This window comes from Staurois parvus, unplaced genomic scaffold (genome assembly GCF_062004578.1).
Source record: "Staurois parvus isolate SC_StPar_1 unplaced genomic scaffold, SC_StPar_1.0 ptg000006l, whole genome shotgun sequence".
In the NCBI taxonomy this organism is placed as follows: Eukaryota; Metazoa; Chordata; class Amphibia; order Anura; family Ranidae; genus Staurois; species Staurois parvus.
Genome location: NW_028317802.1, coordinates 10,819,756 through 10,846,640, shown reverse-complemented (window position 1 = coordinate 10,846,640; position 26,885 = coordinate 10,819,756). Strand labels below are relative to the sequence as shown.

The window sequence follows — 26,885 nt, the reverse complement described above, 5'->3', positions numbered from 1 at the left end:
CCTCACTGTTACCTCTGAGCGCCACTGTTTGACCAGGAAGGAAAAGATTGCAGAATTTGAGATCCATTGATGTTTTAAGCATCCACATTCTGCAAGATCTGCAAGAAGAGAAGACAACAATATTTTCTGGAGAATGCTACACAATCAGATGGATAATATTTGTTCTTTTTCTCCATAAACAAAGGGATTTACCTTCATATATGTTTTTTTCTTTAACGGATTACAAATAATTATCATCAAAAGGCCTGAGAATGACTGGGATGAAATCTCATACATTGAATTGCAAAGGAATCAGATGGCAAGTGACATTTTCATTATTATTTTCCTGGCTGTGTTATTCAGGATCTGGTGAGATGCATTATTCCATTGTAGAAGAAATGAGAAAAGACTCTGTTATAGCAAATATTGGTAAAGATCTGGGATTAGATTTTAACAGCCTATCATCTAGAAAACTAAGAATTGCATCACATGTTTCAGAGAAATATTTGTATTTGAATCTAGATAATGGAAATCTGTATGTGAAGGACAGGATAGACAGAGAAACATTGTGTAGGACTGCAGCTACTTGCTTCTTAAGCTTTGATGCTGTGGTTGAAAATCCATTTAATATTGATATGGTCAAAATAGAAATCAAAGATATAAATGATAATCCTCCCAACTTTTTTCATGAAATATTCACTTTACAAATTACAGAAACAACTTCAGTTGGAACTGGATTTGCTTTACAAGCTGCAGATGATCCAGATATTGGTATTAATTCTGTGCAAAACTACAAGCTGAATGACAATCAGCATTTTACAGTGACTGAGAAAGCCAGACCAGATGGAACCAAATATCCAGAAATTGTGTTAGAAAAACCCTTAGATCGAGAGGCACAGAACATCCATACATTAACTCTAATGGCCTTAGATGGGGGAAATCCTGTGAGATCTGGGAGTATTCTAATTAAAATTATTGTTACTGATGCCAATGATAATTTCCCAGTATTTTTTAAAGAAATATATAAGGTCAGTGTAAAAGAAAATATTGCAGTCAATACCACAGTAATTACTGTAAATGCAACTGATAAAGATGAAGGTGTCAATGCACAGATCACATATACATTTAGCCAAACCTTAGGGAATGTCCATCATACAGGTATGTTCACCATTCATCCCACAAATGGTGACATTAAAGTAAACAGACATTTAGATTTTGAAGAAATGAGAAATTATGAACTGTCTGTGCAAGCTAAGGATGGAGGAGGTTTTATTACTCATTGCAAAGTATTAATAGAAATAATTGATATTAATGATAGTGAACCAAAGATACTAATTAGCTCATTATCCACACCAATACCCGAGGATTCTGCAGTTGGTACTTTAATAGCTCTCATTGAAATTCATGATCAGGATTCTGGAGACAATGGAGAGGTTGACTGTCAGATACTTGAATCAGTTCCTTTTGACCTAATATTGTCATCTGACAGGTATTACAGAATAGCTACAAGGACTTCTATGGATAGAGAACAACAGTCATTTTATACTATCACAATAATAGCTACTGACAGGGGATCTCCTCCACTTTCTAGCAGAATAACCATCAGGCTGGATATATCAGATGTAAATGACAATCCACCAGTATTTCAGAAATCCACATATGTTGCTTATGTACCAGAGAACAATTTGCCAGGAGCCTCAATATTTAGAATGCAGGCGTTAGATCTTGATAGTGGAGAAAATGCCAAAATTACTTATTCAATCTTCAGCATAAATACATCAAGCCTCCCAGTATCATCTTTTCTATCCATTAATATAGAGACTGGTGTTCTCTATGCACAGAAAACATTTGACTATGAGCAAGACAAAGACTTCAAAATACAAGTTACTGCTACTGATAGTGGATCTCCATCTTTGAGTGGCAATTCTGAATTTATCATTTGTATTATGGACCGGAATGATAACGCACCAAAAATCTTATATCCATCATCAGAAGGTGGTGGCAAGTCTGTATTTGAGATGGTCCCTTTTTCCTCTGAACCAGGGTCTTTAATAACAAAGGTGGTGGCAGTGGATGCAGATTCTGGACATAATTCGTGGCTTTCTTACCATTTCATACAAGTGATTGAACCTTCTTTTTTTTTTATTAATGAGAACACTGGTGAGATTAGAACAGCACGTGTTTTTCAAGAAAAGGATGCAATGAATCAGAAGATTGTGGTGATGGTGAAGGACAATGGGGTCCCCTCTCTCTCAGCTACAGTCACCATAAGTCTTGTTGTTGCAGACGGTTTCCAGCAGGTGATTCCTAAAGTTAACAATCAACTCAATGAAGATGTTCAAACCAATTTGCAACTGTATTTAGTAATTGCATTAGCACTAATTTCATTCTTATTTATTGTGACGGTAATGCTGGTCATTATTTCAAAATGCAGAGGATCAAGACACACACCAACATTTGGATCTCTCAATACAAGTCTGTATCCTCCATCTGATCCCAGAATACTATCAATGTACAGTGATGGAACATTACCCTTTCCTTATACTTACAATGTTTGTGTGGCTCTGGATTCAGCTGAAAATGACCTTACCTATGTACAATCTGACCAGAATGTCCCTGTAGATAATCTTATTGATGCTGATGACTCGGCAATTGCTAGTAAAAGTTCAAATCAAGCTTTGCCATTTGGTGCTTTGATTGAGGTAAGTGAACTTCAAGTATTAGATTAACTTTGTTAAAAACTTAAACAGAAAAGGATAACAGACATCATAAACATCATAACTACAGTATCTGGTATGAATTAAAACATTAGGTGCAACGTTCCAAAGTAAAAACATTCATCTCTACTGTATAGTTTATCGAGGTCTTATTTGCAACATTATATACAGCATCTAAATAAGGTGGAAGTTTTGAGTCTTGTACTTGGAATGATTTAGTGGCAGTGTTTGTTTACTTCTACTGTGCAATAATAATACTGCTATTTATTATTATTATCTTTTTATTCTTAATGCTATGTGGTTTTCAATATTACAATATGGCAATCAAATAAGTAATATCTTGTAGTAATTATATGGAATCATTGCAAATAATCTATTAAAGATTTCTAAATATGATATGAAATAATCCTGCACATTAGATTTAGAAAGAAGTACTATTTTGAAACTTGAATAAAATATTGACTTTTGAATGATTTTTGAAAGGGCTGGCAGAGGCAACATTACTAGGCCGCATGTAGTATAGCATTTGATGTTCAATGGCACAATAGGGACTTCCTACGCATGGCATTTAGCTGTCTATCCTGAAACAGAGATTGAGGTAATTTGAAAATTGTTTACAAATATTGACCCCCCAAAAATATGTTTGACATCTGACTATCTTATCAGTGGGGCAATTCTTAAACTGACAGAGATTTTTTAATTGAAACAGATGAAATTATTATTGTAGTGACAAAATATTTCTACATAAAGCTTAACTCCATCATCTACATATATCTTAAAATTAGATAATTATACAATATGAAATAGCAAGTAGCAATTCATATTTATGTAGTAGATCAAAAACATCAATAGAAATTGAGAAATAGTGAACGCAGAGTACTATAAAATACTGTATAATGTGTAACTGAGGAAATGTATTATTTGTTGTACTTAAATTGTATCAAGAATGTTCAAAAGTTGAACTGAGAAGATTTTTTTATATTGTTCATGTTGCTTATCAATACAGCTGGTTAACTTAAGGAGTAGAAATATGCACTTTGCAAATGTGAGCTGCTGTATGCTCAAACTCAATGGGCAAGGGAAATTGAAGGGCACAGGCTTTTTGCTAGCACATGATTGAAGCAGACAGTTTTTACTAATCTAGGGAATATTCCCTAAAAAGTGTACATTCATGTTTTGTCAGCTGTGCCACTTAAATGAACAACTACATGAACAGCCTATAAAGTGCATTAGAAAGGCATGGAAGGTTGAGAAGTTGAATTACTTCTTAACATTTATAAATAGGTTCCAAGTCACACTATCAGTTTTGAAAAAAACATGTTTATGAATTATACTAAGGAAGTGTAATTTGCCATTTTTCCTTCCTTCCTTCCTTCCTTCCTTCCTTCCTTCCTTCCTTCCTTCCTTCCTTCCTTCCTTTCTTCCTTTCTTCCTTCCATCCTTCCTTCCTTCCTTCCTTCCTTCTTTCCTTCCTTCCTTCCTTCCTTCTTTCTTTTTCTTCCTTTCTTCATTCAGTAATAGGAGTTTAGTGGAAGGCACCAACAATTATACACATTTACCAAAAGAGAAGACACAGCTCAGTCTGTGATCTATAATTGTACAAAAGTTATGAGGATTTATGGATTTATAATAAAAGAGAACATTGAGTTTACATTAGGATTCAATACATATGAGTTCTTAGGTGTTTACTTTGTGCTGCCTCACACAAGAATTGACTTGGATGTCCTGCTTTCTCTTTAATTGAATTCTTACATGAGCATCCTTCCCAGAAAGATTTTGGCATAGTTACACAGGACTGTAAAGAGACCGCTACATTTAAATTCTTGGGCAATGTAAAGATTATTGGCAATTCTGGCTGGGCCCTTCTGTCCCTGCACTGTAATTATCTAAGAGCCAGATGCACAGTAGCCCCCAACATTTACAAAGAAATGCCATGAGAGAAGTAGCTAGGGCTCAACTTACATACTTAGAGTCTGCAAGAACATAACCTATTGTGATTGTATCCCAGTGCCATTGATTAAAAACAACTCAACTTTTTACAATTTTATTTTCTTTCCTGTATATTGTTATTATTTCTAATAACCTAAAAGAGATCTAGTGATCAGAAAGTAAAGAATGCAGCAAAAAGTGGTATATATACAGTATATATATATACAGTTGCAAGAAAAAGTATGTGAACCCCTTGGGATTACGTGGAGTTTTGCATGAATTGGGCATAAAATGTGCTCTGAACGTCATCTAAGTCACAACAATAGAAGAACACAGTCTGCTGAACATAATACTACACAAACATTAGATGTTGCCATGGTTTAATTGCACATAACATGTAAACATTCACAGTGCAGGGAGGAAAAAGTATGTGAGGCCCTAGCTTAATGACTTCTCCCAGAGCTAATTGGAGCCAGGAGTGAGCCAACCTTGACTTCAATCAGTGTGATGATATTGGATGTGTTGCTGACAGCTGTCCTGCCCTTAAAAAACACACACCTGTTTTGGGTTTACTGGTTTCAAGAAGCACTGTCTGATGTGAACCATGCCTCGCAGAAAAGAGCTCTCAGAAGACCTACGATCAAGAATTGTTGACTTGCATGAAGCTGGAAAGGGTTACAAAAGTATCTCCAAAAGCCTTGATGTTCATGTGTCCACGGTAAGCCAGACTGTCTACAAATGGAGAAAGTTTAGCACTGTTGCTACTCTCCCTAGGCGTGGTCGTCCTGTAAAAATGACTGCAAGAGCACAGCGCAGAATGCTGCATGAGGTAAAGAAGAATCCCAGAGTGTCAGCTAAAGACCTACAGAAATCTCTGGCACATGCTAACATTTTTGTTGACACATCTACAATAAGTAAAACATTAAACAACAATGGAGTACATGGGAGGACACCACGGAGGAAGCCATTGCTGTCCAAAAAGAGTATTGCAGCACGTTTGAAGTTTGCAAAAGAGCACCTGGATGTTCCACAGCACTACTGGCAAAATATACTGTAGACAGATGAAACCAAGATTGAGTTGTTTGGGAAGAACACACAACACTATGTGTGGAGAAGAAAAGGCACAGCACACCAACATCAAAACCTTATCCCCACTGTAAAACATGGCGGAGGGAGCATCATGGTTTGGGGCTGCTTTGCTGCCTCAGGGCCTGGACGGATTGTTGTCATTGATGGGAAAATGAATTCCAGAGTTTATCAAGACATTTTGCAGGAAAACGTACGACCATCTGTCCCTCAACTGAAGCTCTGCAGAGGATGGGTGATGCAACAGGACAATGACCCAAAGCATACAAGTAATATACCAAAACAATGGCTGCAACAGCACAGAATACGCCTTCTGGAGTGGCCCAGTCAGAGTCCTGACCTCAACCCGAATAAAATGCTGTGGCATGACCTTAAGAGAGCGATTCACACCAGACATCCCAAGAATATTGCTACACTGAAACAGTTTTGTGAAGAGGAGTGGTCCAAAATTACTCCAGATCGTTGTGCAGGTCTGATCTGCAACTACAGGAAACGTTTGGTTGAGGTTATTGCTGCCAAAGGAGGGTCAACCAGTTATTAAGTCCGAAGGTTCACATACTTTTTCCTCCCTGCACTGTGAATGTTTACATGTTATGTGCAATTAAACCATGGCAACATCTAATGTTTGTGTAGTATTATGTTCAGCAGACTGTGTTCTTCTATTGTTGTGACTTAGATGACGTTCAGAGCACATTTTATGCCCAATTCATGCAAAACTCCACGTAATCCCAAGGGGTTCACATACTTTTTCTTGCAACTGTATATATATCAGCAAAGGACATAGGGCCTAGTTAAAATATATATAACATATATGCAGCTATTTTTATTTTTATTTGAAACAGTAATTTTGTATGTTTTGGGCAGCCACACTAAGGAATCAAAGTCACCAAATGCAATAAAACAAAATAATGCATTGCATTAAACTGAATTAACGGTATCATAGCAAATGCTTGTGGAGAAGCTGGGTAGTTTTTCATTGAAAATAAGATGTATGGACAAATGATTGTAAGCTAGTAATAGTGACAATTTTTTTTTTTGGTGATAATTTAATAATATACTGTTGTGTGATTAATGCTTTCATAGTTGATTTATAAGGTTGAAAAAAAGACATAGGTCCATCCAGGTTCAATCTGTGTGTGTGTGTGATTTTTATTCTCTAACAATTCTCATAGCCCTATTTATTCTGCTTCCTGAGCAAGACATCTAAAAGTTTTTGAAATTGTTCACATTCTCAGCTAGTACCATTTCCTGGTGTAGAGATTTCCACCTTTTTATTGCTCTAACAGGCTCTTAGGTTAAACTTCCTATCTTCTTACCTCAAACTGTGACCATATTGGACCTTGGCGTAAAGTGTTTACCACAGTTAATGGCATCACCTTTAACATATTTTAGTCATATCTCCTCTTAACCGCCTCTTCTCCAGAGTGAATAACTGTGATCTATGTAATCGACTCTCATAGCTGAGGTCCTCCATACCTCTATTAATTTTGTTGCCCTTCACTGAACTTTCACATAACTAAATGATTTCTTTTAAAAGTATAAAGGTTTTAAAAGGATATTTTCATCCATTTCCAATACATACAGACATATTTTTTGTCGCGTCAACACAAGCGGAATTTTAGTATGAGGGCCTATGTAAAAGTCATATGCAAAGCAAGAATTCTTTAATAGAAAGAAAGTTGAATACAGTATTTTAAAAATAAATTTCAGAGCTGCTGTTCCTCAGTTTTACCTCTGAGTGCCACTGTTTGACCAGGATGGAGAAGATTTCAGAATCTGAGATATTTTAAGCATCCACATTCTGCATGTCTACAAGAACAGGAGACACAATCATTTTCTAAGAATCTGCTGCACTGTCAGATGGATAATATTTGCTCTTTTTCTATATGATCTAGTGGCTTTATCATCATATTTGCTATTTTTGGTTGGATTATATATATTTGTCATCAAAAGGACTGAGAATGACTGAAAGGAAACCTCATACACAGATTTACAAAGGATTCAAATGGCAAGTAACATTTTTCCTCCTATTTTCATGGCTATATCATTCAGTCTCTGGACAAATTAATTATTCCATTTTAGAAGAAACGAGAAAGGACTCTGTTATAGCAAATATTGCAAAGGATCTTGGGATAGATATTAGTGAGCTCTCATCTAGAAAGCTGAGAATTGTATCACATATTTCAGAAAAATATTTATATGTGAATCTAGATAATGGAAATCTCTATGTGAAGGACAGGATAGACAGAGAGACATTGTGTGGGGCTGCATCTACATGTTTCTTAACCTTAGATGCTGTGGTTGAATATCCTTTTAATATTACTAAGGTCAAATTAGAAATCCAAGATGTAAATGACAATTCCCCTAGCTTTTTTCATGATATATCTGATTTACAAATTACAGAATTATCCTCAGTTGGTACTAGATTTGTTTTACAAAGTGCAGAAGATCCAGATGTTGGTACTAATTCTGTGCAGACTTACAAGCTGAATGACAACCAGCATTTTACAGTGACTGAGAAAGCCAGACCAGATGGAACCATATATCCAGAGATTGTATTAGAGAAACCCTTAGACCGAGAGGTGCAGAACATCCATACATTAACTCTATCAGCCTTAGATGGGGGAAATCCTGTGAGATCTGGGAGTACTCTAATTAAAGTTTTTGTTACTGATGCCAATGATAATTTCCCAGTATTTCTAAAAGAGATGTACAAGGTCAGTTTAAGTGAAAATGTTCCACCCAACACTACAGTAATTACAGTAACTGCAACTGACAAAGATGAAGGTGTCAATGCACAGATCACATATTCATTTATCAAAACATTAGGGAATGTCCATCATACAGGTATGTTCACCATTCACCCCACAAATGGTGACATTAAAGTAAATAAACAATTAGATTTTGAAGAAACAGGAGAGTATGAACTCTCTGTGCAAGCTAAAGATGGAGGAGGTTTTGTTAATTATTGCAAAGTATTAATAGAAATAATTGATGTTAATGACAATGAGCCAACAATATTAATTAACTCATTATCCACTCCAATACCTGAGGATTCTGAAATTGGCACTATGATAGCTCTCATTAAAATACATGATCAAGATTCGGGGGACAATGGAGAAGTTGACTGCCAGATTTTTGAACCAGTACCCTTTGATTTAATATTGACATCTGACAGTTATTATAGAATAGCTACCAGGATTTCAATGGACAGAGAACGGCAGTCATCCTACAATATCACAATAATAGCTACCGACAGAGGATCTCCTCCACTTTCCAGCAGAAGGATCATCAAATTGGACATATCAGATATTAATGACAACCCACCAGTATTTAAGAAAACCTCCTATGTTACTTATGTATCTGAGAACAATTTGCCAGGAGTCTCAATATACAGCTTGCAAGCGGTAGATCTTGATAGTGGAGAAAATGCCAAAATTACTTATTCAATCTCCAGTATGAATCACCAAGTGTCATATTATCTATCAATCAACACAGAGACTGGGGTTCTCTACGCACAAAAAACATTTGACTATGAGCAAGACAAAGAGTTTCAAATACAAGTTACTGCTAAAGACAGCGGATATCCATCTTTGAGTGGTAATACCACATTTACCCTTCGTATAGTGGACCAGAATGATAATGCACCAAAATTCTTATATCCATCACCAGAAAGTGGTGGTCAGTCTGTGCTTGAGATGGTCCCTTTTTCCTCTGAACCAGGGTCTTTAATAACAAAAGTGGTGGCAGTGGATGCAGATTCTGGACATAATTCTTGGCTGTCTTACCATTTCGTACAATTATCAGAGTCATCTCATTTTATTATTAGTGCAAGCACTGGGGAAATTAGGACATCGCGTGTTATTCAAGAAAAGGATGTAATGAATCACAAAATTATGGTGATGGTGAAGGATAATGGGATCCCCTCTCTTTCAGCTACAGTCACCATAAGCCTTGTTGTTGCAGACAGTTTTCATCAGGTGGTTCCTAAAGTTTATAATCAAATTAATGAAGATCCCCAAACCAGTTTGCAATTGTATTTAGTCATTGCCTTAGCTCTTATTTCCTTTTTATTTATTATGACAGTAATGCTGGTCATTGTATCAAAATGCAAAGGATCAAGACATACATCAACTTTTGGATCACTAGTTACAGATCTATATCCTCCAGCTGATCCCAGAATGCTGTCCATGTACAGTGATGGAACATTACCTTTTCCCTTATCCTACAATGTTTGTGTGGCTTTGGATTCAGCTGAAAATGACTTCACTTTTGTAAAATCTGACCAAAATGTCCCTGTGGAGAATCTTATTGATGCTGATGACTCAGTGTTTGTAAGTGAAAGTTCAAATCAAGCTTTGAAATCTAATGGTTTGATTGCGGTAAGTGAAATTTAAGCATTTTTTTACACTGCAATAACATTGAAATAGCAAATTATCAACACAACATACCTTTCTTTTAGAAAAAAAAACAGTACATTTTAGAAGGAGTTTAACAGCAAAACTATCAGCATACATAATAGCCATTCATGACCAGCCATTAAGGCCAAATTTATTAGTTTAGTTTTCTAAAAAGGTGGCTGTTTTTGATCTTGAAATTGGTGTAACCCACTGGTGGTATGGCACAGGCAGAGGTGTTTTTGCCTCTATTTTATACATTGGTTATTCTTGTATTACTATACTTACAATACAGTCTTTGTTGTTTTTCATCTGTGGTGTTCAGAATATTACATTAAGTTCAAAAACTTTGTATGGTGAGTTTGCTTTATGGAATGCGTTTTTAACCATTTAAATATTTCAATAAATGTGCATATAATTATTCTAAATAAGAACTCTAAATGTGATTAAAATCATGCATATTGTAATAAGAAAGATACGTCATATTGTTATTTTGTTTGAATATTGACTCCTTAAGTATATGATTGGCAGGCACCTAATAAATCACTGGGGCTAAAGAAATCTCAAAATGATACAGCTTTATTGGTAGAGTACTGATTTCAATAATATTTCACGGATGTGCTACTATACACAGCTTATGATAGTTCAAATCAAAACAACAAAAAACAAGGGCAGATTTTCTATTAAATAAGAACAAGCTAACCATCTAAATAGAACTGCATTGTTGAAACAATTTATGGTTTATGGTTTCCTTTTTATGTTGGCTTCTTTAAGTTTGGATACCTATTGAAATAATATTTGATCTTTCTTTTAGTTTTGAGCATTTTATGTTATGCTTGTTTTAATTATGTGTACTAAATAATAGTAATCTGTTATTTCATATATGTTGTTGTTCCCACAACAACCAGTTTTGTTCTCAGGAGTTTGAATCTTACATTATTTTACCTTCTGTAATCTGCTGCTTGTGCGCTAAACTAAAGGTTTTATTTTGGTCTTATCTTTGACACATTCATAACAAAGACTAGGTTTGCGCAATTATATTGGGTGGACTATGTTTTAAAAGACACTTAAAGCTTGTAGGTCTAATATATACTGGTGACTACCAATGTTATCTATGTGGTGTAAAAAGAGAGGAAAAAAGGCTAACTAAAGAATAAGGATATCAAGAGCTGAACGAATATATCAACAATGGAGGGTATATATATACTGATCTCTGTATATACTAATCTCTGTTTGAAAACAGGTTGTCATTTTCATTATGATTGACAGAGGAACTACAGTATATCCAGAACAAACATCTACTCTTTATACTTTTTGGGTATTTTGATCACAGTGCCACTGTGGATTTATGGGTGTTTTTGTGGTTAATAAAACCATTTTTTCACATGATTGACAGAGGACCTGATGCAATAGAAGAGGAAAAAAGATCATGCCACTTAATTGGGCTTTTACTTGGTTACTTGCACCTGGATCCATCCATTACCAATGTTGTCCTCTCTGTTTTCTTTTAAATCTTGACTGTATATGTGAACATGTTGCTATGTCCTAGGTAGACTGTGCTTATCTATGATGGATGAGCGCCTTTTTATGTCTTGATTAAATATTGGAAAGTACAATATAATCTATCTGTTTATGTTACAAAGGGAAAGGGAAAATTTATTTTTCTTCCTGAAGAACCAGGCATTGAGCTGTGAAATGTGTTGAATTTGGAGATCTTGTGTCTTCACCTTTTCATTACAATTAATAATTGGGCAATACATACAGTATGTAAGGAGAAAGTGAATTGTAATTTCAGCAACATGTGTAATGGACAATTGTAATATGTAGTTTTACACTGTTATAATAAAAGATTTGGGATTTTATATGTAAGACTAAAACTTTGGTACCTATAAAGTCCTTATAGCTTATAGGTCAGTATTAGTTGAATATTTCACCGTTAGACCCAAGTAGAAAAAAAATTAGGATTTGTGTGCAACTTTAATTTTCAAACTTCATTGCTAAATATAGGCCACTTTCTTTGAACAGTTACATGTAATCATAAATGTGGTGGATGCTGGAAGTCACTGTAGTAGGCTACTGTAGTGAACTTTACTTTCTTCCAGGCTTCCAGGTTCTGTGTCATGTGGCTGCCCTGCTGTTTACTGAACAGAGGTGGACACTCACTGCTCACTGATAACATCTTTGTCAAACCAGATAGGGATTTGCATCAACTGAGAAAATGCAAAGTGAATGGAGCCTAAGCCTATTAATTGGTGTTAAAGAATTTAGAAGATGTACTGTATATATATATATACTTTTTTTTTTGGCATACAGCTTTATCTACATACATCCTAGAATATATGTTGTAAAGAACAAAAATAATTTTCGATAAGCGAAGACCTGGTTGATTTCATGGCTTATCAGTACTGTTTCTTGCACAATTCTTGTGCAACAGTACTGTTTCTTGTGCAATTTAAATTACAAATTTTAAATTGTACACAATTTAGTGAATCTTACTGGTTCATGTATTACCTAATATGATACAGTATGTTGTGTCCAAAACAAGTCTAATAGGTGAAACAAGGAAATAATCTTAATTTCCTAATATATCACAATAATTAGTTCTTACTTTCTGCTATGATGTTAAAAAGAAAATGTGTTTAGCTGTTGTGCTACTTTTTTTTCACCATCATTTCCTTACTGCCTATTCTAGTAGAAGATGCGTGCATTTTGAAATTGCTTTCTTTTCACATCTGCTTGTCTGAGTAAAGGTTCAAACGCTGTCTTTCAAGTCCAACTGAGAGACATAATCCTGCCAACATGTTTGGGGTGTGTTGGAGTCCTTACCACAGATGGACATACAGTTTCTAAAACAACTTCTAATGAAGTCTCCAAAGAGTTCCTGTATAAAAAGCCCAAGCACACAGTTTGGCACCCCTAAGTCTAGAGAAGCAAAGGGTTTTAAAATTCCAGAAGTAGTCCATTGTTATGAAGAGTAAACCCAGTTATAACAGTACACAATATAAAAGGCTAGTAAACTAACATTTTATACTGTATAAACTGTAACATGTTAATGAACAGCATAATTGTGAAAGCTCTATTAATTGATAGATATATATATATATATATATATATAAAATCAAATTCCAATAAAATATTATTTGGTGATCCTGTCATAAAGGCCCCAGTTCAGGAACTTCTTGTTGTGGGTGAACAGCTGTCTCCGAGTTCTGCTCCTGCTTTGTCTCCCCGTCATATGTTCTTCTAGTGGAGACTACCAGCAGCTTAGCCAAAACAACTGTGCAGGCCACATAATAGGCAGTCAGTGCTGCAATAAGTGTAAATGGATATAAAGCAACTAAAATAAACTAGAGAACATGAGCAGGACTGAGGTGTAAAAGTAGTGAAAACAGTATTTTAATAATAGTGTTAACAATGTTAGAGGCTATAGCATTTTTACTTGAAAACACTATACCTACTTGCATTCAGGAATCAAATTATGACCTTTTCACTGGATTTGCGTCAGAGTGCATGCATGCATATACTTTATGTACGTTTCTACTTTTTATTTATAATCACATGCACCATTACTTAGTTGCCTCTTTTTTTTATCAGTGTAATAGAAGATCCATACATACATCTTGAAAATATAAATCAGGGAAATTAGCTAAACATTTGGATAGTAAGCAACAGTTGTATTTTTTAAACATTATATTTGTAAAAGTATGGAGTTACATTTAATATTATTTTAATTATTTATGTTTGCCAAAATCTGTATTTTCTTTACATATAATGCAGTCCTTAGTATTTGTGTTACAGTGTTACTAAACCCACAACAGTAAAATCAGTCTGTATATGCAGTAAAGAATGCTTGTTATACTCACTGTGGAACCTAAGACGTTAATCCTGTGCATTGAGTAAAAAGGCTGTTTGATCCTGTCTTCTTTTGCTGTCCTCAATCCATCTTCATAGGTAAAGCAGCAGTGGCAAGTGTGTACATGCTCTGTTTGGTGTGTATTGCTAAAGAGATTTTTTTATTTACTATTATCATCTGAAAACCATTACAGAATAGCTGCAAGATCTTCTATAGAGAGAGAACAACAATCCATATACAACATTACCATAGTAACTACTGACAAGGGATTTCCTCCAATTTCTAGCAAAAGAACCATCAGACTGGAGATGTCAGATGTTAATGACAATCCACCAGTTTTTATGAAATCTTCTTACATTGTCTACATACCAGAGAACAATTTACCAGGAACCTCAGTATAAAAAAACAGGCTTCAGACCCTGATACTGGGGACAATATTATCATCTGAAAGCATTACAGAATAGCTACAAGATCTTCTATAGACAGAGAGCAACAATCTTCATACAACATTACCATAGTAACTACTGACAGGGGATTTCCTCCACTTTCAAGCAAAAGAACCATCAGACTGGAGATATCACATGTTAATGACAATCCATCAGTTTTTATAAAATCTTCTTATGTTGCCTACATACCAGAGAATAATTTACCAAGAACCTCAATATAAAATACAGACTTCTGACCCTGATACTGGAGACAATTCTAGAATGATGTATTCAATTTCCAGCACACATAAGGGCAATCCTATATTGGCTTCCTACCTTTCCATCATTATGGAAACAGGATTTATTTATGCGCAACAATCATTTGATTATGAGCAGCACAAGGAGTTCCTAATTGAAATAACTGCAAAAGACAATGGATCCCCATCCTTGAATGGCACCAATATATTAACCACTTCCCATCTGGCCTATGTATATAAACGGCCGAACGGGAGCAGTACAGGAGCGGGTTGCCGTTCATAAATGGTGCTCGCATTTTTAAGCTGTGTACGCTCCCTGGGAGCGCACGGTACTGCGATCTGGTGCCCGCTGAGGTCCCGATCATGTGATCACTGATTGGCCAGTCAGTGATCACATGAATAGTAGTAAGCAAGATGTCACTTCCTGACATCATTGCTTACTACGTGTGAAATCTGTGAATGATCACAGAGATCACATGGTATAAGGCTATTCACAACAGTCTTGTGACAAGCTGTGACCAATCACAGCTCTCGCAGTATTTCTCAATGGCTGCAAGAATGCAGCCAGAGAGAAGGAGAAATTATTGATTTTACAGCCTTTATGGGTGTAAAAGCAATCAGTGTAAAAAAGAAAAAAAAATTCATCACCCCCCACAAGTAGTACAGTGTCACTATGGTGACACTGTACTGCTAGGGTGACAGTATGTTAAAAAAAACATAAATAATATTACAAAAAAAAATTAAAAAATATAAATAAAAATTTAGAAAAATTATAATTTTTGGTTATAAACTAATTTGATGGTTTTTTTACCAAAAAGATAACAGAATACATTTTGGCCAATATTTATGAAGAAAGATTATTTATTTGCAAAATGTTATAAGAAAGGCACTTTTTTTGAAACTTTTTGGACTTTTTCATTTATATAGCAAAAAAAAATAAAAATCCCAATGTTGAATAAATACCACCAAAAAAATGTTTTATCTGTCTCAAAAAAATTCTAAAAAATTAATATGGGTACAGTGTTACATGACCGTGCAATTGTCATTCAAAGTGTAGCACTGAAAGCTGAAAATTGGCATGGACAGGAAGGGGGTGCAAGTGTCCGGACTTGAAGTAGTTAATGGTATAAATAGTGGACCAAAATGATAATGCACTGAAAATTATTTATCCTTTATAAGAAATTGGAGGATGTACAGTGTTTGAGATGGTTCTTTTTGCCCCTGAACACGGTTCTTTAATAACAAAGATAGTTGCAATAGATGTAGACTCGTGACATATTTCAGAACCATTTAATTTTATAATTAATGGGCATAATTCCTTGCCTGTTACTGTTTACTGCATATTTTACAAGCACTCCTCACACTGATTCATCTGTTTAGAAAACTAACCAAAATTATTTGCTGATACTACAAATGTAAACTGCAGCTTTAACCTACAGTATGTGCTGTAACTGCTAAATGTAACTGCTAAATTACTTTGTATGAAAATAATACAGTATATGCTACAGTAATTAGATATTAAGGCTAATGTGTTCTTAAGTTTGATGTAATTTTAGACTTACTTTTATGACTTGCCTTAATGTAAATACTTCTATCAATGTGTATCTATTTTTTTTTTTAAAAAAACTTGTTTCCAATTATATATATATATATATATATATTCCTCATTTGATTAAGTGAAATGGCCAAAATGCTCTTAATAGCAAGTTACCAAGTGATCTACTCTGCCTACTCAATAGATCATGAATAGAAAGTGGCAGGGAGCTATAAAGTAGTTTTTTTTCTGTTCAGAGCAAACGCAAACTCACTTTTACTAATGTGATTTTCTGAAGCTAACACATGCTCTTTTAATCCACTTTAATTGGAGGGCAACTTTAAAATGTGCTTGTATGAACATGTCTCAGTGTTGTTAATAATTGTTAAGATACTGTAGATTTACCAAAGTTATTTATTTATGTTTCACAGTTTTGTGAGAATAAAAGAAACCATGGTATCTTTATTTAAAAGCTTTTAAATACTTCAAAAATAAAATTGAAACTTTGGTTTATCTATCTTGACAATTATTAACAGCACTGAGACCTTTTCAAACAATAACATTTTAAAGTTGATCTTTTATGAAAATGTACTCTTCTCCTGGGATAATAGGGTATGTGTTAACTTCAGCAAATCACATTACGAAAAAAAAGTTTTTGTTTGCTCTAAGTTGAAAAAAACAGTTTTCAAGCTCACTGTCCATGATCTAAAGACTAGGCAGCCTAGGTCACTTGGTTTCTAGCTTTCAAGAGCAAACTTTTGTACACATACATTTAAAACACAATTCTTTAAAATAAAATGTTTATAGTTGTAGTTCCTCAGTTTCACCTCAGAGCGCCGCTGTTTGACCAATAAGAAGAAGAATACAGAACTGGAGATCCACTGATTTTTTCATCACTCACACACACTGCATCTACAAGAGGCACAGCCATTTTCTGGATTTTCTAAGCACACTAAAATACAGAATTTGCCTAGTTGGATGGATTAAGCAAGTGAACTTTATTACCCATTGGACTGAACATTTTATTCTAGATAACAAATGCTGAGAATGGATGAGAGGAAACTTCACACACAGATATATAAAGGAATCAGATGGCAAGTATTTTTTTTCTTCTTAATCTTCTGGCTTTGTCATTCAGTCACAGGTCAGATTCGTTTTTCCATTCTGGAAGAAATGAGAAAGGACTCTGTCATAGCAAATATTGCAGATGATCTTAGATTAGACATTAAGCAGCTGTCATCTAGAAAATTGAGAATTGTATCACGTACATCAGAGAGATATTTTTATGTGAACTTAGACAATGGCAATCTTCATGTGAAGGACAGGATAGACAGAGAGACACTGTGTGGGGCAGAAGCTATTTGCTTCCTAACCTTTGATGCTGTGATTGAATATCCTTTTAACATTGTTAAAGTCAGAACAGAAATTCAGGATATAAATGATAATTCCCCCAGATTTACTCCTGATACATTTTCTTTGGAGATCAATGAATCAATTCTACCTGGAACAAGATTTACATTACAGAATGCAGAAGACCCTGATATTGGTACTAATTCAATAGACACTTATAAGCTCAGTGATAATCAGCATTTTTCCCTAACTGAAAGCATCAGTCCAGATGGGAGCAAATTTCCTGAACTTGTGTTAGAAAAGGCTTTAGATCGGGAGACACTGAAAGAGCATGAATTAATTTTAACAGCATTAGATGGAGGACATCCTGTGAGGTCTGGGACAGCTGTAATAAAGATCATTGTCACTGATGCTAATGATAATGTTCCAGTATGTACTCAGCAACTATATAAAGCCAGTGTGATTGAAAGTATTCCAATCAATACCACTATAATTACTGTAAATGCAACTGATAAAGATGAAGGTATCAATGGACAGATTACATATTCATTTAGCAAAACATCAGGTAATATCCATCACACAGGCATGTTTAATATTCATCCCAGTAATGGTGAAATGAAGATAAAGAGAACTTTAGACTTTGAAACAGCAAGAAATTATGAACTCTCTGTACAAGCAAAGGATGGCGGTGGTTTTGTTACTCATTGCAAAGTATTGATAGAAGTCATTGATGTCAATGACAACGCTCCTGAGATATTAATTAGTTCCTTATCTACTCCCATACCTGAGGATTCTGCAGTTGGCACTATGGTAGCTCTAATTGAAATTCATGATCAGGATTCTGGAGAAAATGGAGTGGTTGACTGTCAGATTCTTGAAACAGTACCTTTTGATTTGATTGTGTCATCTGACAATTATTACAGAATAACTACAAGATCTCCTTTGGACAGAGAACAGCAGCCATCTTATAATATTACAATTTTAGCTACTGATGGAGGATCTCCTCCACTTTCCAGCAGAAGAACCATCAAACTGGACATATCAGATATTAATGACAATCCTCCAGTTTTTATGAAATCTACATACATTGCTTATGTGCCAGAGAACAATGTACCAGGAGCCTTGATCTACAGAATACAAGCATCTGATCCTGACAGTGGAGACAATGCTAGGATTCTTTATTCCATTTCAAGTGCCAGTTCAGAAGTTCAGCCTGTACCTTCCTTTTTATCTATTAACATGGAAACTGGAGTTCTCTACGCTCAGAAATCATTTGACTATGAGCAGTGCAAGGAGTTTATAATTGAGGTAACTGCCAGAGACAGCGGATCCCCATCCCTAAACTGCACCAAAACACTAATTATACATATAGTAGATCAGAATGATAATGTACCAAAAATTTTGTACCCATCTCCAGAAATCAGTGGTTTACCTGCCTTTGAAATGGTCCCTCTTTCCTCTGAACCAGGTTCTTTAATTGCTAAGGTGGTTGCAGTGGATGCAGATTCTGGACATAACTCTTGGCTTTCTTATCATTTAATTTTTTTGTCAGAGACATCTCATTTTACTATTGATGAACACACTGGAGAGATCAAGACATCACGTGTCTTTCAAGAAAAGGATCTGTTAAATCATAAGGTTGTGGTGATGGTGAAAGACAATGGGATTCCCTTTCTCTCAGCTACAGTCACCTTAAGCCTTGTTGTTGCAGATAGCTTCCAACGAGTGGTTCCTAAAGTCAACAATCATATCAGCGAAGATCCTCAAACTAGTTTGCAATTATATTTAGTTCTTGCATTAGCACTGATTTCCTTTTTATTTATTGTTACTGTGATATGTGTCATTATATCAAAATGCAGAGAAGCAAAGCATTCACCAAACCTTGGATCTCTAAGTGCTAGTCTGTATCCTCCAGCTGATCCCAGAATACTCTCCATGTATAGCGATGGAACATTGCCTCTTCCTTACTCATACAATGTGTGTGTGGCTCTTGACCCAACGGATGACTTCACTTATGTAAACTCTAACCAAACCGTCCCTGTAGATAATCTTATTGATGCTGATGATTCTGGACTCAGAATAAACAACTTACAACAGGCTTTGCCACCAGGTAGTGAGGTGAGCATCATATAAACATTAACCATTTAAACCTTTTTACAGTACTGATAATGTGTATGATGAGATATATGACATAAAGAAGTATGGTATGGCACATATAATGATTAGTGTCGTTAAGATATAGAAATCTTATTTACTTTTTTTTCTTCCATAAAGAGTTTTATTGAAATAGAACAAAATATAAGAATGATTAAGCAAAGTGAACATAGACAGAGACATTTTCCAGTGATCTTGTTCAGTGTAAACCTCCATGCAACTATATGACATAAAACATTTTCTAATATTGTCAGTGGTATCAAACTAGACTGTTAATCAATGACCTTCCACCTTGCATTTAAATTGAACAGCACTTCCAAGTCTGAAGACTGAGGCCTCCTCCTCTTCCCTTTACTCACTAATTGTGAGACCAACCACTATTCATCCAGAAACTCAATAATTTTTATCCTTAGACCCAGTGCCATTCTCTGTTCTTATACTACCTCAGCGAACTGTACAATCTTATTCTTGTATGGTCCAATTGGCCAAATATTGCAGCCACTTGCATTGTTAACAGCATCTTTGAATTAAAATAAAATATATTTAAAAATGAATAAATTGCTTGTGCACAGCAATTAATGGAGAATACCAAATCTCCACTGAATATATATACATATATATATATATATATATATATATATATATATATATATATATATATATGGAATAATCCCATCTGCAGCACCTTGTACATTTATTAAGATTTTAAGATTTACAAAAGTATCTCTACAACAGTTTCGGACCCTTCTTGAGCTACAACAAGAATGAAATATATATTCAGCAGTATTTTTTATAAAGCATATCTTTCAGAGGGGAAATAAGTAACACCTGAATTATTTAATAGAAATCATTATTCATTGATAATCAAAAGGGTAAAGAAAGGTTTTGATTTACAAGCATTTTTCTTTTCTGCTCTTTTTTTTTATTTCTTTTAGTTTCTTTTGTTGTAGTTATATTGTGGAGTGGCTGGTAATATTGTTATCTTCTGTCTCTTCATAATGAGTTGTATAATCAGATTGAATAATGATTTGTATAAGAGGAGTTTGGTGTTACCTATTTTGGGTCTACAAGATATGCTTTATAAGGAATATTACAAACCGGAGAATGTATAATTAATTTTTCTTTTTCCTGGTGAAGGGTCCGAAACTGTTCTATAGATGAATTTAAAACTCTCAATACATTTGCAGGGTGCTGCATATTGGACTATTTCTTTATATACACATATTCCTATTTGATTAATACAAATGTAGACTATGTAGGCTCTGCTCTCTACATAGCTCTGCAACTCCAAGTTTTGCCATGCAGATCCTCTTATCTGCAAATCTATCATACAGGGATCTGTCTGATTGAAAACCAATAGACTGCATTCTCTAATAAAGGGAAAAACCCACAATTCTCTTGATAGCTAGATACCAAGTGATCTAGGCTGTAGGTTATCACTTGAGTGCCAGGGAGCATGGAAGCAGCTGTTTTTTTTTCTGTTAAGAGCAAATAAGAGCTCTTTCTTACTAATGTGATTTGTTGAAGTTAAAATGAGCATTCTTAATCAATGTGAAGTGTAAATAATAATAAAAGATCATCTTTAAAATGTATTTAACTGTATTTTAAAAGCTTTTCTGAAACTATGCAATGATCATTTTAGTTTATTAGTTTGGTACATATCATCATTGTATTTGTCTAAACCATATTTCATTGATGGCAAAACAAAGACATGCAGTACAAATAATGTATACAAATGCATTTAAAACACAATTCTTTAAATGGAAATACTTATAGCTGCAGTTCCTTAGTTTCACCTCAGAGCGCCGCTGTTTGACCAATAAGGAGAAGAATACAGAACTGGAGATCCACTGGTATTTTCATCACACAGCAAATCTGCAAGAAGAGGCACAGCCATTTTCTGGATGTCTGTGCATTCCAAAATACTGGATATATAATTTTGTTTTTGTAGATGGATTAAGCAAAAAATCTTTATAGCCCATTGGACTGGACATTTTATTCTAGATAACAAATGCTGAGAATGGATGAGTTGAAACTTCACACACAGATATACAAAGGGATCAGATGGCAAGTATTATTTTCCTTCTTATTCTCTTGGCTGTGTCATTCAGTCTCAGGTCAGATTCATTATTCCATTGTAGAAGAAATGAAAAAAGACTCTGTTATAGCAAATATTGCAGATGATCTTGGATTAGACATTAAGCAGTTCTCATCCAGAAAACTAAGAATTGTATCACGTGTTGCAGAAAAATATTTTTATGTGAATTTAGACAATGGCAATCTTCATGTGAAGGACAGGATAGACAGAGAGACACGGTGTGGAGCAGAAGCTACTTGCTCCCTAACCTTTGATGCTGTGGTTGAATATCCTTTTAACATTGTTAAAGTCAGAACTGAAATTCAGGATATCAATGATAATTCCCCCAGATTTACTCCTGATACATTTTCTTTGGAGATCAATGAATCAGCTCTACCTGGAACAAGATTTACATTACAGAATGCAGAAGACCCTGATATTGGTACTAATTCAATAGACACTTACAAGCTCAGTGATAATAATCAGCATTTTTCCCTAACTGAAAGCATCAGTCCAGATGGGAGCAAATTTCCTGAACTTGTGTTAGAAAAGGCTTTAGATCGGGAGACACTCAAAGAGCATGAATTGATTTTAACAGCATTAGATGGAGGACATCCTGCAAGGTCTGGGACAGCTGTAATAAAGATCATTGTCACTGATGCTAATGATAATGTTCCAGTATGTACTCAGCAACTATATAAAGCCAGTGTGATTGAAAGTATTCCAATCAATACCACTATAATTACTGTAAATGCAACTGATAAAGATGAAGGTATCAATGGACAGATTACATATTCATTTAGCAAAACATCAGGTAATATCCATCACACAGGCATGTTTAATATTCATCCCAGTAATGGTGAAATTAAGATAAAGAGAACATTAGACTTTGAAAGAGCAAGAAATTATGAACTCTCTGTACAAGCAAAGGATGGAGGGGGTTATGTTACTCATTGCAAAGTATTAATAGAAGTCATTGATGTCAATGACAATGCTCCTGAGATATTAATTAGTTCTTTATCTACTCCCATACCTGAGGATTCTGCAATTGGCACTATGGTAGCTCTAATTGAAATTCATGATCAGGATTCTGGAGAAAATGGAGTGGTTGACTGCCAAATTCTTGAAACAGTACCTTTTGATTTGATTGTGTCATCTGACAATTATTACAGAATAGCTACAAGATCCCCTTTGGACAGAGAACAACAGTCATCTTATAATATTACAGTTGTAGCTTTTGATGGAGGATCTCCTTCACTTTCCAGCAGAAGAACCATCAAACTGGACATATCAGATATTAATGATAATCCTCCAGTTTTTATGAAATCTACTTACATTGCTTATGTGCCAGAGAACAATGTACCAGGAGCCTTAATCTACAGAATACAAGCATCTGATCCTGACAGTGGAGACAATGCTAGGATTCTTTATTCCATTTCAAGCCCCAGTTCAGAAGATCAGCCTGTACCTTCTTTCTTATCTATTAACATGGAAACTGGAATTCTGTATGCCCAGAAATCATTTGATTATGAGCAGTTCAAGGAGTTGATAATAGAGGTGACTGCCAGAGACAGCGGATCCCCATCTCTGAACAGCAGTAAAACTTTAATTATACATATAGTAGATCAGAATGATAATGTACCAAAAATATTGTACCCATCTCCAGAAAACAGTGGATTACATATCTTTGAGATGGTCCCTCTTTCCTCTGAACCAGGTTCTTTAATTACGAAGGTGGTTGCAGTGGATGCAGACTCTGGACATAATTCTTGGCTCTCTTATAATTTAATTCATGTGTCAGAGACATCTCATTTTATAATTGATGAACGCACTGGAGAAATCAAGACATCACGTGCCCTTCAAGAAAAAGATCTGTTAAATCATAAGGTTGTGGTGATGGTGAAAGACAATGGGATCCCCTCTCTCTCAGCTACAGTCACCTTAACTCTTGTTGTTGCAAATAGCTTCCAACAAGTGATTCCTAAAGTCAGCAGTCATAACAATGAAGATCCTCAAAGCAGTCTACAGTTCTATTTAGTAATAGCATTAGCACTGATTTCATTTTTATTCATTGTTACAGTATTACTGGCCATTATATCAAAATGCAGAGAAGGAAAGTATGCACCAAACCTTGGATCTCTAGGTGCTAGCTTGTACCCTCCAATGGATCCCAGAATACTGTCCATGTATAGCGATGGAACATTGCCTCTTCCTTACTCATACAATGTGTGTGTGGCTCTTGACCCAACGGATGACTTCACTTATGTAAACTCTAACCAAACCGTTCCTGTAGATAATCTTATTGATGCTGATGATTCTGGACTTGGAAATTATAGCTTACAACAGGCTTTGCCACCTAGTAGTGAGGTGAGTAACATATAAACATTAACTTTTCTATAGTTTGGATAATGTTTATATTGTGGTACATAGCATATGAAAGCATGGTATGGTCCATATAATGGTAAGCCTAGTTAAGTTATAAGAAATATATTTTCATATTATGATATAGAATGTGTAATTATCTTTTCATGTATTATATAAATAATTATCATTTAGAACATATAACATCTGAGAGCCAAAAAAGGGAAATTCTGGGAGTATTCTAGCATGTACCAAAAACTCATAATTGGCTGCTAGAGTTACATGGGGATCAGGGTAAAGGGTCTTGTCATCAGTGACATTTTTCATGAAGGTTATATGTGACATTTTCCATCAACTTATTTTGTACTTTTATTTGTATTAAATCTTCATGAATATAATTTTCTCAATTTTGATGACACAGCACATAGAAATATAATGTAAGCATTGTAACAGTTGTACTGATTTTACATTTTGTTTAAATAATCTATGTGATAATTTTGATTTATGCATTAGATGCATACAAGCAATTAATCATATGAAGGTTTGCAGTGGAGACTTAAGATATAGTTGCAATTGGTTCAATTTGCAGAAAATAGAGTATAAGCCTATTGACTATTTGTTGTGACGTACTGTAGATTTTGGGTTGTATGAAGTTTGTTTAATGGAATGGGTGTTTAAAAGTTAACCTGTAATGTAACATTGGATAAAAGGATTTCCAAGGCACCAACATTTATTTATTTATTTAAGCTACTTATATAGCGCCGTCAATTTACGCAGCGCTTTTACATATATATTGTACATTCACATCAGTCCCTAACCCTCAAGGGGCGTATAATCTAAGGTCCCTAACTCACATTCATACATACAAATACTAGGGCCAATTTAGACAGGAGCCAATAAACCTACCAGCATGTCTTTGGAGTGTGGGAGGAAACCAGAGTACCCGGAGGAAACCCACGCAGGCACAGGGAGAACATGCAAACTTCAGGCAGGTGGTGCCGTGGCTGGGATTCGAACCGACGACCCGAGTACTGCCAGGCAATATAGGCAAAAAATAAATAGAAGACAAGTTGGACATTTGAGGTGCCCGTTAAAACACACAAGTATACATTTATTCCTTTTTCACTAACAGAAATAACAATAAAAGCACATATATTTAAAAGAACACCAGATATGAACCCTTATACCTTGATACATGCTTTTCCACTCAGCACCTTTACATTTAACAGACTAATCTGGGACACCCTATGTATGCATTTAATTCAAGTGCTTGGTTTTTGCTGCCTTATCTTGGCTCCCACACCTGGTCCAGAGAGTTATACTGTACATTTGTGGCCACACTTATGCCCCCTCTAGGCGCTGGACCTCCCGGCTTATTAAGCCTATGTCTTTTGTATTTTAAAATTTTATTTGTTTTGTTCCTCTCTCTCCCTGAAAAATCGGGGTTCTCCCATGAAACTCGTCAAGGCTGCTTATCCATGGAATACACCCCAAGCTTAATTGCTAATTTAGAACTGACATGATCTTAGGACACAATGGTGTCTATATGTCTATGGGTATTTTGTAGGGAGCTTTTGTAAGTACACTAGTGTATACACATTGTTATTTTAAATGTATGTGCTTTTATTGTTCTTTGCGGTAATAAAAATGGAATAAATGTACACTTGTTTGTTGTAACTGGCACATCAAAAGTCCAACTTGTCTTCTATTTATTTTTTACAAGTTAACCTGAGTCAGATCCTGCATTATTTTTGATGGAAATTGTTTTACAGTCTTTTATATGTAATTTGTATTGAATATGTATCTATTTATTTCACATTCATATGCAAAAGTTTAGTCTTGTTTGAGACTTCACCCATTGCTTGTTAGGGAAATCCATACCAAACATATACCTCTCTCATATATTTACTTGTGTATGCATTTTCATTTTGATTAGAGGGAGTCGTTCTCTGCTTGTGCATAAGGAATTGCAACACTTACTACAGGAGGGACTGCAGAAAAAAAAACAAGGGGCATACAATGTGCTGTTATATTATTTTTAACATGATTTTTGATCATTGATTGAGTTCCTCAATAATGGCCTCACATTTTGCTGTTTACTACATATCATACAAGCACCCCATACACTTTATATTTTCACACCAGCTTTATTTCTATATATTATATATATATATATATATATATATATATATATATATATATTTATTTATTTATTATTCGATATTTTGTGTGACCCTCTGAATTTATTTGGAAAGTCTTCATACATGGATTAAGGAGAGTGGAAAAATTTGCAATTCACTGATTCAACTGCTTAGAAAACTCAGAGGGATCACTTTTTATACTACAGGTGTAAACTACAAATTTAATATACTGAGTGTTTTCAACAGCTACAGTACTTTGTAGGAAAATTATATATACAGTACTATGATAATTAGATATGAAGGCTAATTTGTTCTTTTCTTTTAAAGGTTCCAATGTATTTTGGTCTACTCTTTGAATTACTTAACTAACTTGACTTATGGACTTACTAAATGTGAATACTCTTATTAATATGTGTCTATGTTTTAAAGTACTTGTCTCTAAGCTATATATATATATATATATATATATATATATATATATATATGTATATATATACTGTATATCTCAATCATCCTTAACATCCTTATTCGAATAATCCACTTTTTACTAATGTGATTTGCTGAACCTAACATGAGCTCTCTTAGGACACATGTATACTAAATTTTAATAATAGATTCACTTTCT

General features: G+C 34.8%; 1 protein-coding gene and 2 pseudogenes across 8 annotated transcripts in view; all 3 read left to right on the top strand.

The window, feature by feature from the left end:
- LOC149474329 (protocadherin gamma-A3-like) overlaps window positions 1-26,885 on the top strand; it is a 440,639-nt gene that overhangs the window by 64,199 nt on the left and 349,555 nt on the right. Inside the window, exon 1 of one of the 8 annotated variants that reach the window (XM_089658382.1) lies at window positions 215-2,681. The exons of 6 other annotated variants lie outside the window; for them this stretch is intronic. In XM_089658382.1, coding sequence (XP_089514508.1) covers window positions 252-2,681 — 2,430 coding nt within the window. In that variant the 5' untranslated portion in view covers window positions 215-251. Of the gene's footprint in view, window positions 1-214; window positions 2,682-7,608; window positions 10,094-26,885 lie in introns of those variants that run through there. One more of the 8 variants, XM_089658904.1, reaches the window with a different exon arrangement.
- LOC149474334 (protocadherin gamma-B1 pseudogene) lies at window positions 16,982-20,191 on the top strand (annotated as a pseudogene).
- Window positions 21,396-24,140, top strand: LOC149474333 (protocadherin gamma-B1 pseudogene; annotated as a pseudogene).